General features: G+C 32.5%; 1 protein-coding gene across 3 annotated transcripts in view; it reads left to right on the plus strand.

Moving 5' to 3' along the window:
- LOC126734965 (uncharacterized) overlaps positions 1-14312 on the plus strand; it is a 202465-nt gene that overhangs the window by 48546 nt on the left and 139607 nt on the right. Inside the window, exon 2 of one of the 3 annotated variants that reach the window (XM_050438831.1) lies at positions 6935-7009. The exons of the other annotated variants lie outside the window; for them this stretch is intronic. Within the exon in view, the coding sequence (XP_050294788.1) occupies positions 6935-7009 (75 nt within the window). The remainder of the gene's footprint in view (positions 1-6934; positions 7010-14312) is intronic. 3 annotated transcript variants of the gene reach the window in all.

Here is a 14312-nt window from a genome sequence, read left to right on the forward strand (position 1 = left end):
CCACCAGGCATTCTTGGCATTGGCGGATCTCCGTCTGAGGGGACAGCTGCCCTCGAATGCCGCGACTATCGCACGAGTCAGGTTGACAGTCCCGATCTCTGTGTCGGCCGGAAGTGTGTACCTTGCCGGCATGTCCGTAAGACCACTGACTAGTTCCTCTCGAAAGTGGTCCCAGTCAGTGCACCTTGGGTTTCTGTAGGCTGGGGTATCGTATCAAGCCTGCTTCTTTATTTCAAAAAGAATGTGCCTGTGGTCCGACATTGTGACCTCAAGGGACACTCTCCATGAGCTGAGAAGGTTCACAGTACTAGGTGAACAGATAGTAAGGTCAATAATTGATTGACCCCTATTGCAGTAGAAAGTTGGGACACTGCCTCGGTTGAGTAGTTCTAGGCCATTTGAGCACAGGAAGTCAACCAGGGAGCGGCCCCTTGGGTTCTCATCTCCGCATCCCCAAAGGCCGTGATGTGAATTCGAATCGCAGCCCATGAGAAGCGGGAGACCCAAGTCTTCACAGTATTTGACCACCGCAGTGACGGCCGGGGGGGGTGATTCAATTTCGATGGGAAAGTAGGCAGAACAGACTACCAGATCCTTCCCCGTGTCCATTGACAGTTTGACGGCTACTAGGTCCCTTGTACAGAGACCTGAGAGGAGAAAGCACCGCACATTCCTAGTAAGGATGATTGCGCGGGGATTCTCACAAGGTACAAGTTTATGTATTGTGCCGCCAGTTAAACCCAGGCCTTTAACAGAGCCCTGGTAAGTCCAGGGCTCCTGTAACAAGGCGACGTCGATATGGAGCTCAGTGAGCCTTTTGCACAGAACAGCGGTGGACGTTCTTCCATGCTGTAGATTCGCCTGCAGAAATCTTAAAGCCATGCTGTATGGTATGGGGATAGGTGACTGCCAGTACGCTTAGTCCTTGGAGCTAGAAGGGCCATCGTCTACGGATAGCCCTGGCCCAACAGGACACAACAGGACATATAATTTCGACTAGAATGTATTTAATAATGAAGGTACTTCATCATGGCCCGCCGATTTTTTATTCTTTAATTTGTTCATTATGAATTCGTAAAATTCCAGCTCGAGAAATGGAAATAATCACATTATTTTATATCACATTGGTTTATGTTAGCATAGCTTGTATTTTGCAGCCGAGAAATATTTCGAACATAATTCGCCCAGCATTTTTTACTATGATGTAATATTAAAAAAATGAAAATTTCACAAAAACAAAATTCAACTAACATTTATGTAAACAAAGCTTACAATGAAGTGGCAGTAAACTATTTGTATGGCAATAAAGTATTTATACGTTAGGCGTTTTGTGAATCTTAAGGTAAGTTTTTTGTTGATTTTTGACCTGATTTTTTTTTTAGTGTTACATCATAGTAATTATTGTAGGTCTGGCGATGCCCCTGTCGGACGAAACATATCATCTGGGAGTTCATTGTTAAGAAGTTTTTTCATGATAGTAGATATCAGTAAGAAGCCAATTATTCGAAATTTCTGCAAGGTTTACATGCTGTTCCTCTATTTTATTTAGAGAAGGCTTTGGTTTGGGACTCAATAAATTTCGCAAAAAGAAATCGACATGAGCCCTTCGCTTGTCTTCTCTATATTGAATTTCGGACTCTCGGTGTTAGGTCAATGAAGCTATAAGAATAATATTTTGACTTGCATGGAGAAGTTCTTTTACTAAAATATTCGATAACCCTATTTTTATTATCCATCTTTTGCATCAGTCTCTTATCATCTGTAGCCAGAAGCTCGATAGGATACTTAGGATTAAAAATCATGAGTACGGGTTCAGTACTCAGAAAATTATCTTTTTCCAAATTTCTTCGTGATTAGGTTTCCAGTCTAAACCCTTCTTGCCTGACGTTAACAGATAAAGAGGTCCCATAACCTGGGAGAACATGGGAATAAATTGTCTAAAATAGGAACTAAGTCCAATAAATTGTCTTAATTGGGTAATAGTTTGTGGAGGGGGCAATTCCATTAAAGCCTCATTTTTACGACGGTTTGGACGAATTTTTCCAGACGAAACTTCATAATCAAGATCTTCTATTTTCGTCTTAAGAAATGAATATTTAGATATATTGAACAAAAATCTAGCTTTTCTCAATGTGTTTAGCACTAAAGATAACCTTTTTAATGCTTCATCCACCGTAGAAGCTGTGATCATAATATCATCCATGTAAACTACAACAAAAGAATTAGCCAAATCTCCTAATGCATAACACTTTATGAACACTTCTGAAATACATATGGCGAGTCCAAACGGTATTGTCAAAAACTCATATTGCCCAGAAACCATCATCGAATTAGGGTGTATAGGGATTTGATGAAATCCGCTAGCCATATCTAAACATGAGAAGTATTTGGCATTGTTGAGTCGATTGATTTGATTGAATATTAATGGCAAGGAGAATTTATCGGAAACGGTATTAGAATTTAACTCTCTAAAGTCAACACATAAACGGTCAGAACCATTTTTTTTCTTTTCAAGTAACATTAGACTGGAGTAAGGAGAACAGCTGGGACGAATAATTTTATATCTAAGCAATTCATTAATAATATTTCTTACCACCTGTCTTTCATCAGGACTATATGGTCATCGTTAAGCGGTTTTACTTGGATCAATTAATCTCTAATTGGCCAGTAGTAACCCTAGTTAAAGGAAAACCTTTCATAAATGATCAGAAAATGTTTTTAAATATGTAACAAATGTTTTTATCATTAGCAACGATGTCAGTAATAACATAATTTAAATTTAAAGGAGCTTTCAAATTAATTCTTTTGGCAAATATTAATCATCTTGATAATAAAAACACTAAAATTATTCACATTCAATAAGTCATATTTATTCCAAAACCCTGACAAGGATAATTATTTATTTTAACTTCAGCTAGTAACTGTAAAGTACAGCTTACCGTAAGGTTTCCAATACCTTTCAAAATAACTAGCTTATTTATTTGTTTGCCCGAGAATTTTGCTGATATAATTTCTTTTATTAAAGAACACTCGGCACCAGAATCAAAACAAAATGAGTATGACTCGCCCGATAAAATCAGCATACCTGATGGAGCCGCAACCCCACACATATTAATTCGCCTTTCGAAAACATTTTTTTTACTATTCTCCCTCGCCCTGTTGCCGTTGTTCTTTCAACATACTGAGGCCAAATGACCGTTTTCCTCACATTTGAAATACGTCACTGAACATTTGGGCTGTAGTACTCTCGACATCGATGTGGATTGGTCTCCTTTATAAACTGTCTTTTTCTTATCTTTTTTCAAACAACAATGGCCTTCTGTCCCATTTTTCCACAAAAATGGCATTTGATACTAGGCACGAATTTTACCCTTTTTTTCTCTGCTGGGTCAAAAAAAGGTTCAGCTTTCGGTTTACTGTATGATATTGCTTTTAACTCTTGTTGCAATTCAGCCCTTGTGATTTTTGTTACAAACGATAAACGATGTAACTTTGCTAGCTCATTTAGCAAGACAGTTGAAACAGCAATTTCTTCGATGTTTATTTGTTTCCACCTTGACATTATGATCATGAACCTACTGCCATATGTACTAATGCATTCAGCATCTTTTGATGAATCATTCTGTATATTAATTAACATTCCTGCTGTTGTTTTAACACCACGATAACATTCAATAAGCAAGTCTTTAAGTTGATTCCATGTTATTCCGGGAAAGTTCACTTGGGAAAGCCACTGACAAGCTTTTCCTTTTAACGCTTTGCTTAGTGCAATTATAAGTGCACTTCCTTCTAATAGATTATCTGCCAAACAAAGCTCAAGTATAGAACATGGGATCAATGTCGTCCTCTGGGTTAAATTTAGGGAGGAAAAGAGTTGTAACATTTTTACCGCTTTGTGCAGGTGTCTTAGAGGCTTTAATTAATCCAAGTAGATTAAGATTTTGTACTTCCAAAATATCATTCCATTGTCCTTCAGAAATTCCATCTTGGGGATGTGAATTAGATCCCACATCTAAGGTAGGAATAAAGTTACTTTCACTTTCAGACATATTAGTTTATTATAATATAAAGTACCACGTTACAAAGAACAACAAAAATAACTAATAACGAACAACTGATAATATAATGACAAAAGCTAACAACGCCGAACGAGCAAAACGAATTCACAAGCCTGTCTTCGATCACCTCGATATTCAAATTCTAACTGCTCAAATTTATCTTTCACTTCCTCGCTTATCGAGCCGAATTTCGAGCTTATGACTAGGTAGGAAGAAGTTTTAAAAGAAGTATTAACGAGAAATTTAAAATATAAGTATATTTTGTTCATATTTTGAATTTACTTTAATTTAACTTTATTTACCTTGATAACGGTAGTAGATATAACTACCCAAACGTTGGTTCAATTAGGTATTTTTATTAAAAAAACATCTCTTATCGTTGTTTTTGTCGTTCTTAATTTTAATATTCATAAAAAAGTTAGGTAGGATATTGAAAAGACAAACGAGCTCAAAGATTAATAGATTAAACCTCAGGTCCTAGGTATATAAAATCTATTATACCTCAAGTAAATTATTGTATTTAAAACTTATTGAACTTAAATTAAATTAAGTATAACGAAAGATATCATTAAAGAAATACGTTTATATATCTTTTAAATACCTAAATAAGTCTATTTTCTTCTTCTCTTCAATTTTTGAGCGTGTGAGATAGTATTTTCTAAATTAATTTTTCCTATAAGTGACGTAATACCGAATAAAATAAGTAACTCACTATAAATTGGTCACAACAATACCGATTTTAATTATTCATGTTCTTAAAAATTAATAAGTGCCCTCCCCTGTTCAAAAGCCCACAAGCCGCCAACGCCATAAAATGAGAAAAAAAAATTAGTAAGAAAAAAAACTAAATAAAGAACCCTTTTTTCTTTTTCTTACTCTATGGTAGCTGGTGTCAAATTGTAAAAGCGAAGAAAAAAGATCGATTGCTGGTTGTTTACTAGCAGTTTTTTCTCTATATCTAAAAGGCAGATACATAGTTGGTAATACGCAGATATGTAATAGAGTTATCTATAAATAGTTTTTTAGTAAAGTAAAGAATTTTACAAAAAATAACCTTAAGGGGTTTAATTTAAGTATCACTTTCTGGCATAAACATAATGAAATTCAACCTATGGCTGCAGTCTGGATTAAAAGTAAAATCATTCACATAGTTTCCATGGTATAACATAAAATAAAGTATTGTTCCTCCTTTCCCCTTTAACAACACTAACATAACATTGGTTTTTAAACTGCTGTCTTAAATTTACAAAATAGAAAAGAAAAATAGCATGTAGCATATTAATTTTTAATGTTTATACAGGGTGACTCGGGAGAAACGCACAAAACTCCAGGTGAGTATTGTACAAGTGAAAATAATTTTTAAAAATCCATACATTCTTATGGGATTCTCATTTGTTTTTAGAATATAACGTAGTTACAAACAAACAAAATTTCCTACAATAATATGGTTTTAATTATAGTATTGCTTTAACAAATATTTAAAAATACCACCATTAACCTTTAAACACATTCTACTTTGTCTGCAAAGGACCCTTCTTGCTTTTCTAAGTAATTCGTGTCTTTCTTTGACAAACACTGCCGCATTTCTAATATGTCGCATAAGGGCCCACCGAGCGTTGACTTTAATTTTGTATACCTCATTTTTAAACAAGCCCCCTAAACAATAGTCACCACCAATCCATGGTCCTGAAAACTCTTCGTCCAAATATTGCTTGACCTGAAAAGCAAAATGTGCGGGAACTCGTGCTAATAATACATTTACATTCTGATGTGTAGAGGAACTTCCTCTAATAATGTTTTTAACTAATTTCGCAAAAGAAAATAAGTAGTTCTCTCCTGTGAGACGATTTTCTAAAATCTGTGGATCGATTACTATCGACCACCACACGTTTACCGAAAACTTTGAGCTAAAAATTAGTTTAGACTATTGCGTGGGGATTTTCGTCTGACCATACATCAGACTTGTGAGTATTATTGATGCCATCATGAGTGAATGGTGCTTCATCGGTAAAAAGTAAGCGCGATACAACAGGATAATTATTATTTATCCAACCACGAGATTGCTTACGGCTAACATAATCTTCCGGTTGTAGGTGTTGTACCCGCTGCAAATGGTATGTATAATAACAACTTGCTCCTAAAGCATGTTAATTACTCTTTTCTGTGGAATAGCAGCTGTAGCATTCATATTACAAAAGCAGTTAATAAAAAACATATTTGCATATTCTAAATTTAAGAAGATGTGTGACATTTTATACGACCTTAACTATACAAGCTCAAAAATAACCGTCTCAAATACACTGACACTGACAGTAATACATGTCAGAACAACAAAACGGACCAAACAATTGGTACCTAGACATTTCTGACAAGAAGCGGTAAACTAATTAAAACATTTTAATTACGCTATAACTTAACAACAAATGAGAATCGGATAAGAACATATGAGTTAATAAAATTAATTTCACGTGTACAATACTCACCTGGACTTTGGTTCGTTCCTCACCACTCACCCTGTATAATGAAAGCTTTGAAAATATTTAAAATGTAAAGTTGGTTACATGCATGCAACATGCATATACTAGACGAGAAGTTTTTCATATTTTCACTTATTTCAATAAAATGGTCGTATATTGTATTGCGCCCCATAGAATAAAAGTATTAAAATACGTTACCATAATCAATGCAACACCATCATTCTAATGTCACTGCTGTAAATTTTATTGATATAAATTTATTATGAACCTTAAATAATAAACATATGACATTTTACAATTCTCTCTATTTTTTATTTCTTTTAATACGTATCACGTATCACATGATCGAACAGTAGAAACAGTCAAAACTTTTGAGGTTTGTCAACTGTCAAATTTCAGATGGCGAAAGATTTCGAGTTAAACTGGATTGCGGTGTTGCCAAGCTATCTTCTGAGTGTCTCAGCCTTAGACTGTGTAAGTGAACAAAAAGAGTATGCTCTATTTTAAATATTTAAGAATCCTATTATATATTTACTAAGCAAAAATGTTAATTTTAATGATTTTAAAAACCCATAACATAGGTCTATATTACATAGGCTTTTCGCAAATTCGTTGTCATCCTCAGAGTAGCAAGTCATTTCTATTCCCTTAGTTAAAAATTATAACTTATAATGAGTCAGGTAGTAATAAATTAGAATTCAATATTTCTTCTCAAATAAACAAAGAAATTTTAAAAGTAGTTCTAATACAGTTCTAATACAGAAAAAGCTTTTTAGATTTTCGTATAGATGATGGGTCTTTAGCAAGAGCAATAAAAAAAATGCAGGTAAAGTATCTCAACTTTAGTAAATTTATTGGAAATTAATTATTTAAATCATAAAGAATTCTTACAGCCTAATTTTGTTAAAATTGTTTGAAAAAAAAATTAGTGATGTTTTGAGTAAATTACTATACTAGTTTTGGTTAAGTAGCATAACGATGTAAAGTAAGTCTAAAAAGGAAAGGCACCTATATTCATGAATTTTTAAAATTTACAAACAATGTTTAACCTATAACTTTAATTGATATCCAAAGGAAGATTGCAAAGTTTATTTAAAGTAAATTTATTTGATAATATTATTCATTAGCTTTTAGTAATTGTTCAAAATTATCGATTTTAACATAAGAACCAAAATAATAGATATAGCGTACAAAGTTTAAATGTGAAACTTACATCTTTTAATAAATCAATTGAATCTGAGGTTTTTCTGCATAAATGAAAGGCATAGCTCTAGTTCCAATATTAAACTCTGCTCTTGCAAATGAAATTCAGAACTGTCGCCTTCTAAGTATTGTCTATAATAGCTAACCAATCAATCTAATGCAACCAATCAATTTTATTATCTTAAATGGTTTTACGGCTATTTGAATAGCCACATTCACGCGCATTCGCTTCATTTACACTGATTATCAAGGACTTTAATAAATAATCAACCACAATATTATATTTTCTCGTTTCGTTTATGGGTTATCTCCTGAGGTAGGTCGGTCGTTTCTAGAATGATATAAAATGAATCAATGTTTAATTATTAAGATTTTTATTTCAAGGGTGTAATTTTTTTTTATAATATTAATCTAATTCAAGGTGTTTCATTAACAATGCTTTTAATAGTTAATAACTGTTCTTTTCGCTATAACTCTGAAACTTGAAGATTTCAAAATGCTTCATACATATATTTTTTATTGTAAATTCATTTACCTTTCTTATTAAAAATTTGAACAAAAATTAAATTTTTAAATACAACTCTCGAACGTGGCGTAGCGATTATTATTATTTAACTGAAATTTAAAAATTATTCGAAAATATAAATGTTTAAAAAATCTGTTTGTCAATTCCCGACACCACAATACACACAACTATCCAAAACTAAAACAATATTCTCTAAAGGATAAATATTCGAAAAGTAACTGAACAAAGGAACTCCCATGTGTAATGACATATTTCCTATATTTTTTATTAAACAGTTTTAAATTATTTATTAATTTTATCATAATTGGAAACAAGTTATAAAATGTTGGTGCTACATAATTAAGAAACCTAAGGTGAATTATTCAATTATTTAGTATTTTGTTCTTATCGGTAAATGAGCATATTCACTGTAAATATAGCAATGATATATCTTTAATTTCTTTATTATGTTACTCACTGGTAGGATATAGTCTGCTTTTTCTCTAGATTATTTTCAAATATTGTTCTGAATTATTCTTAATCGTCTCAAATAGATTTATAGGCTCTACCCCATATTATAAGGACATATGTTATTGTCCTACTAATATTAGTACCTGATCAATGTAATTTAATATAATTAAAATCGGCTATTATTATTGATTTTATAAAAATAATAATTTCATCATCTCTACCATTTCTACAGTTCCCCTTATATTTGAAAACATTTTCCTAAAATTATGACACCACAATTGAGATTATACTGCTCATAAAAACCAGAAATTTATTAAAATCTTTGCATAATATTTAATAAAAATGCCTAATATTTAATAAATGGTTTCGACATAAAGGAGAAGTCTGATTGAACAAGGCATCATAAAAAAAGGGTTCTAGTAGAAAATACCAATAAAGTTACTATCTTAAAAATTGCCATCTATATTTGTAATAATTGAAAATTTGAGTTGCTTAAAACAGATCAAGACAGACACGGACATGCCGGCTTAACAGACAAGTAACGCCTAAAATCTATTATCACTAATTTTATTTTTCAAAACTTGAAAGTGATGTTGATAGATTAAGAAAGCTGCCCTATTATCAGCTTCATGATTACTTGTTCACAATTGACGCACTTTTACATGACCTTGTCATTGTTAGAATGATTTTCGTATGCATGGAGTCTCTCCCAGCACAAATATTTCTTCTTGTGATGCTCTGTTCTAAATAACACTCCACACCAGGTAGACATTGAGATAAAATGACTAGACCAATAATAATCTTGCGAATAATTCTATTCCACATATTAACCCTAAACTACATTTAACGCATAGAAGCTTCCCTAACATCCTAACTACCACAACATAACTTGTAAATATTTACTAAAATTTCAGAGGTTAAAAACTGATGTTAATAATCACTTATTTTCGTCGCATGATAATGTTCATCAAAATAAACATATTCGTTGTCTAAGTTGCAGTTCCAATACTACTAGTAAAACTTCCTCCATTAGTTAGTAAGCTTAGTAAAACTCATATTGTTTTATTTTTGGGTAGTAAGAAATCGACATAAGCCCATTATTTGGAAGCAAAACGTCTTGTACTCTTTGGACATGGTATGGATATAGTTGTTCTTCTCTTTATGTTTTACGTCCTAATAGTACTCCCTCTAAATTCCAGGGCTTGATGCTTAATTTTAGATTGTTTTAGATCGATTGTTTCAAAAATTTGTTCTTTAATCTTAGTCCTTATCCGACGTTGTCATCTATAATTGGATTCGCAGGATCATCTAATTATCAGCAAATGTTTGCTCGTTTGGTATACGCTGACTTGGAAATCTCTTCCTGTAAGTATACCCCAACACTTACGTCAGTATTTAAAAACTAATACCTTGAAAAATTTATTTAGTAGTACTAATTATTTGACCAGATTTCATTCACCAACATTTTCATTTTTGTATTGAAAATAAAATGAATATTGTGGTGCAGTGCAAATAGGTTAAGCGAATTTTAATAAAAGTACTTTGATTTTTTGCCTAAAAACGTGATAATTTGTCTGTTTTAAGTCCTTAAGAATAAAAATATAAAAAAGTAGGTGCGAATAAAAAGATGAAAAGATTCTCATATACGCGTTTTGTATCTCAAAAAAACCTCCAATATAAATTTGTAAAAGTTATATATTCAAAAATTTGATAAATTAAAAAAAGTCAATATCAAGTTAATATTTTTTAACTTTACCCCCGATATCTCGGAAATGAAACAATTTTGGAAGTAAAGACCATTTAGAGACTCAGAGAATTTCAAGACTTTATTTTAATTTGATTCGATATGTCCTTTTGAAGATGCCATCAAGCACTTTATATGTTATGCATTTTTATAAAATGTAAAAAACCTGAGTAGTAAGGAAATATTCTGGAATCGTAATAGGGAAAATTACTTAAGTGAGGTATTGCGGGTCTTGCAATACCTCACTTAGTGGAGATAATAATTCAGTTTTTCAGTTTCTAAATATTGCTAGAATTATTCATCACGATTCATTACCTACAGTCTCCTATCGCACTTAAATGGAGAATAAAAGAAGGTGGGAAAAAAAAGAACACGAGCATAACAACAATTAATCAGCACAGCTTGCAGTGCCACTAAAATCACTATTTTAAATTCATAATTTCCTAATTGTTGATTTAAACGGTATATTTTAAATAACTATTAACGATATTAAAAAATAGAACAAAGTGTTTTTGCATATAGCGTCGATCCTTAGAAGCAAATTAATTCTTAAAAGTTCGGGAGTGCAGAATAAAAAGATTATTTCCTAAACTTGTAATTATCACATGATGTTAATAATATAATCTGGATACTTGTTACTATAAAATTATACAGGGTGTTTCCTAACTACGGTACGAAACTATACAGGTTGAATCGTTAGGTCGTTTTATGAAAAAAAGTTCCTATAAACGTATGTCGGGAGTTGCTTTGTTTCTGAGATACAGGGCGTTGAAGGTTCCGGATAACGGTAACGGTATTTTAAAAATACTATAACTATCCTTAAACCGATTTGGTTGAAATTTGGTGCAGTTATTTGAAGTTATAAGACGCTTATTTAGCTGTAACTAGATTGAAATTATTAGGTCCAGTGGCGTGTCAGTGGGCACCACATGCTTATTGTTGAGAAAAAAACAAGGCCAATAATTAATTGTTTTGCAGCTTTTTATTTATTTTTGTATTTAAGCAACTAAAAATACAATTTTTTCGTATCTTATCTTATTATCTTCATATCTGGCTTTGTTTTCGAGAAAAAAATTTAAAGTATCTTTAACTCATTCTAAAAATTATCCATGGACGACAACATGAAATAAAAACCAAATAATTCGATAAACAATTTCGACCTTAAAGTACAGGGTGGCCAAATAAGCGAGGTAAGCGGTTGTATCTCAGGACCTGTACATCTGGCAACAACGGAATTTTTTTTATTATTGAATGACATGAGAAAATTCTGGAAATTATTTTTAAGTTCCGTATTTCTCCGCAAGAGGGCGCAACTAAAAATGAAATAAACGAAATGTCTTTTTCTCCGAAAACTTAAATATTAACCTATACTTTTGATATTATTTTTAGTAAGCCTAGATAATTTGCTATAATTTTGGTTTATGAATTATTGACGTACGAACGATAGTAGCGGTGGGGGAAGCTATTGAAAGTGGAATCATTAAAATCGGTGTAAATTCTAAACCACTTATTCCATTTGAGCAATTCAAAATTTATTTGCAAGATAAATGTAGCTGCTTTAAAAGTTTGATCTCATCACTACCCTATACTTCCTAATAAAACCGCCAAAGGGCGCAATTTGTAATAATTCCAGTTTTTTTCATTTTGCTCCAAAAATTCAAATTAAATGGTATATTTTTGACATCATTTTTAATAATTTGATAACATTTGCAAAAATACTGTGAAAACCGCACCATGATATATTTGCTTGTTTTAAAGTTATAACGAATTAAATTCTTTTACGCACCGAGTCCAAACTTATGTACCGCCATCTAGCGCTCGGCCTCTAGTTAACGTATAGTAGGCGGCAAAAACAAAAGAAACTTTTAAAAAGGATTGTATGGAAACGTCAAATATTTATTAGACGGCCAGTTTAAATCTGTTTTCAATTTTCTTTGCTCGATTTTTTGTAAAATGCCTTTGACAAATAATGAAGCTGTGGATTTGATTGCGGTTTTCTTTGAGTGCTTTTAAAATGCAGCAATAGCTGAAAGACAGGATGTCCTTCGGTATCCAGATCGCCGCCATTATGGCAGAAGAATTTTTCCACGGTTGGTACAGCGACTACGCGATACTGAGAGTTTTAGTCGGCCCAAATTTAGAAGGCGTCGCGCTACTAAAAGAACTGAAGAAAACATTATTAATGTGTTGGCTTACGTAGAATTTAATAGGCATATTGGAACTCGTACGTTATCTTTAGATTTGGGAATAGCTCGAACTACTGTTCAAAATATACTTAAAGACCAAAGGTAATAAACATCTTTTTATTATAATTTTCTTCTCGAATATAGGCATTTCTTTTTATTTTAAGGCTACACCCTTTCCATATAATCCTACATCAAGCTCTAAACGAACATGATTTTGAGCGCCGAATTGATTTTTGCCAATGGATACTAGCAATGATTTGCGAAAACAGGGATTTTTTTGTCACAGATTCTGTGGACCGATGAAGCCACTTTTTGTAGCGATGGGAAAGTCAACAGGCATAATATGCATTATTGGTCGGTTGAAAATCCTCGCTGGATGCGAGAAGTCAAGCACCAAGCTGGAGTGTAAACGTGTGGTGTGGCATTATCGAAATGAAAATTATTGGTCCTTATTTTTTTGATGGCACATTAACCGGTAATTAGGGTTGCCACGAGACGAGACGAGACGAGATTAAGAATTGTCTCGTCTCGTCTCGAAAGTTCGAGACAAATATTTTTCGAGACGAGACGAGACAAGCTTATGTCTCGTCGAGACAAGACCTTATCTCGTCTCGTCTCGTTTTGTCTCGAAAAGTTCTGATACCTATGTAAAAGCCCAGGATAAAACTTAAAAATTTAATAGACAACAATAAACATATTATAGGTAGTTAAGTATGAAAGTTAAAAAAATCATATTCGATTTTTAAATTAATTGGGCAGGTAGGCATGTTGGGAAAGATTTTTTTAAGATTTAATAAAATATTTATATGAGCATTTTCCAACAATCTATAGTAAGCAATAATATAAAGCAGTCATAGTGTTTTTATAAAAGCGGCAATAGCGGAATATTGAAAATAATATTTTATATGCATTTAAGCTACAGTTGTCAACATACCTATTAACAGCAGAAAAATATCAATAAAATATTATGACACACCTTGTATAAAAACGTTAAGTTGAAAAAGAAATGCGCAGCTAAAATAAAAACAGACGTGACTGGTCCAAGCGATTTAAATAAACATACCCCTAAATTCTAAGAATATTTTTGCAATCTACCCACCACCTGTTACACAAATCGTAAGCCCATTAGTATAATAATGGGGAAATAAAAAAATAATCAAAACCTATTCCGTGATTTTAATGACAATTTTACCAATTAGTCAAAGTCAAAAGTTAAAGTCAAAAATAGCTTTATTGTTACATAACATCATCTGTTGTTAACAAAGCATTATATAAAGTTAAATATTATTAATTACATTAAATATAGTTGACAACATAATCTTTTACAAAAATATAAAAATTTTAACAATTCTTACATACATAGAATATAGAACACACCCAAAGAAAGGGTAGTAAGAATTCACATTACGCTGCGCAAAATTCTTCACTGTCAAAAGATTGTATTTAAAAACTCGTCTACAGAATAAAATGCTTTAGCAAGCAAGAGTTTCTTTATATTTTTCCTAAAACGTTTTTTACAATTTATTAGCCTTATATAAAGGGGTAGGTGGTTAAAAAGCCTTCTGCCCCCGTATACAAAAGAGGACTTAATCTGCTCACTTTTTGGGATAGGCAGAGGTAAAGAGAAGGTTGTTCGGAGATTGTAACCCGAGGAGGGGGGGGCCAAGT

This window comes from Anthonomus grandis, chromosome 4 (genome assembly GCF_022605725.1).
Source record: "Anthonomus grandis grandis chromosome 4, icAntGran1.3, whole genome shotgun sequence".
Classification (NCBI taxonomy): Eukaryota; Metazoa; Arthropoda; class Insecta; order Coleoptera; family Curculionidae; genus Anthonomus; species Anthonomus grandis.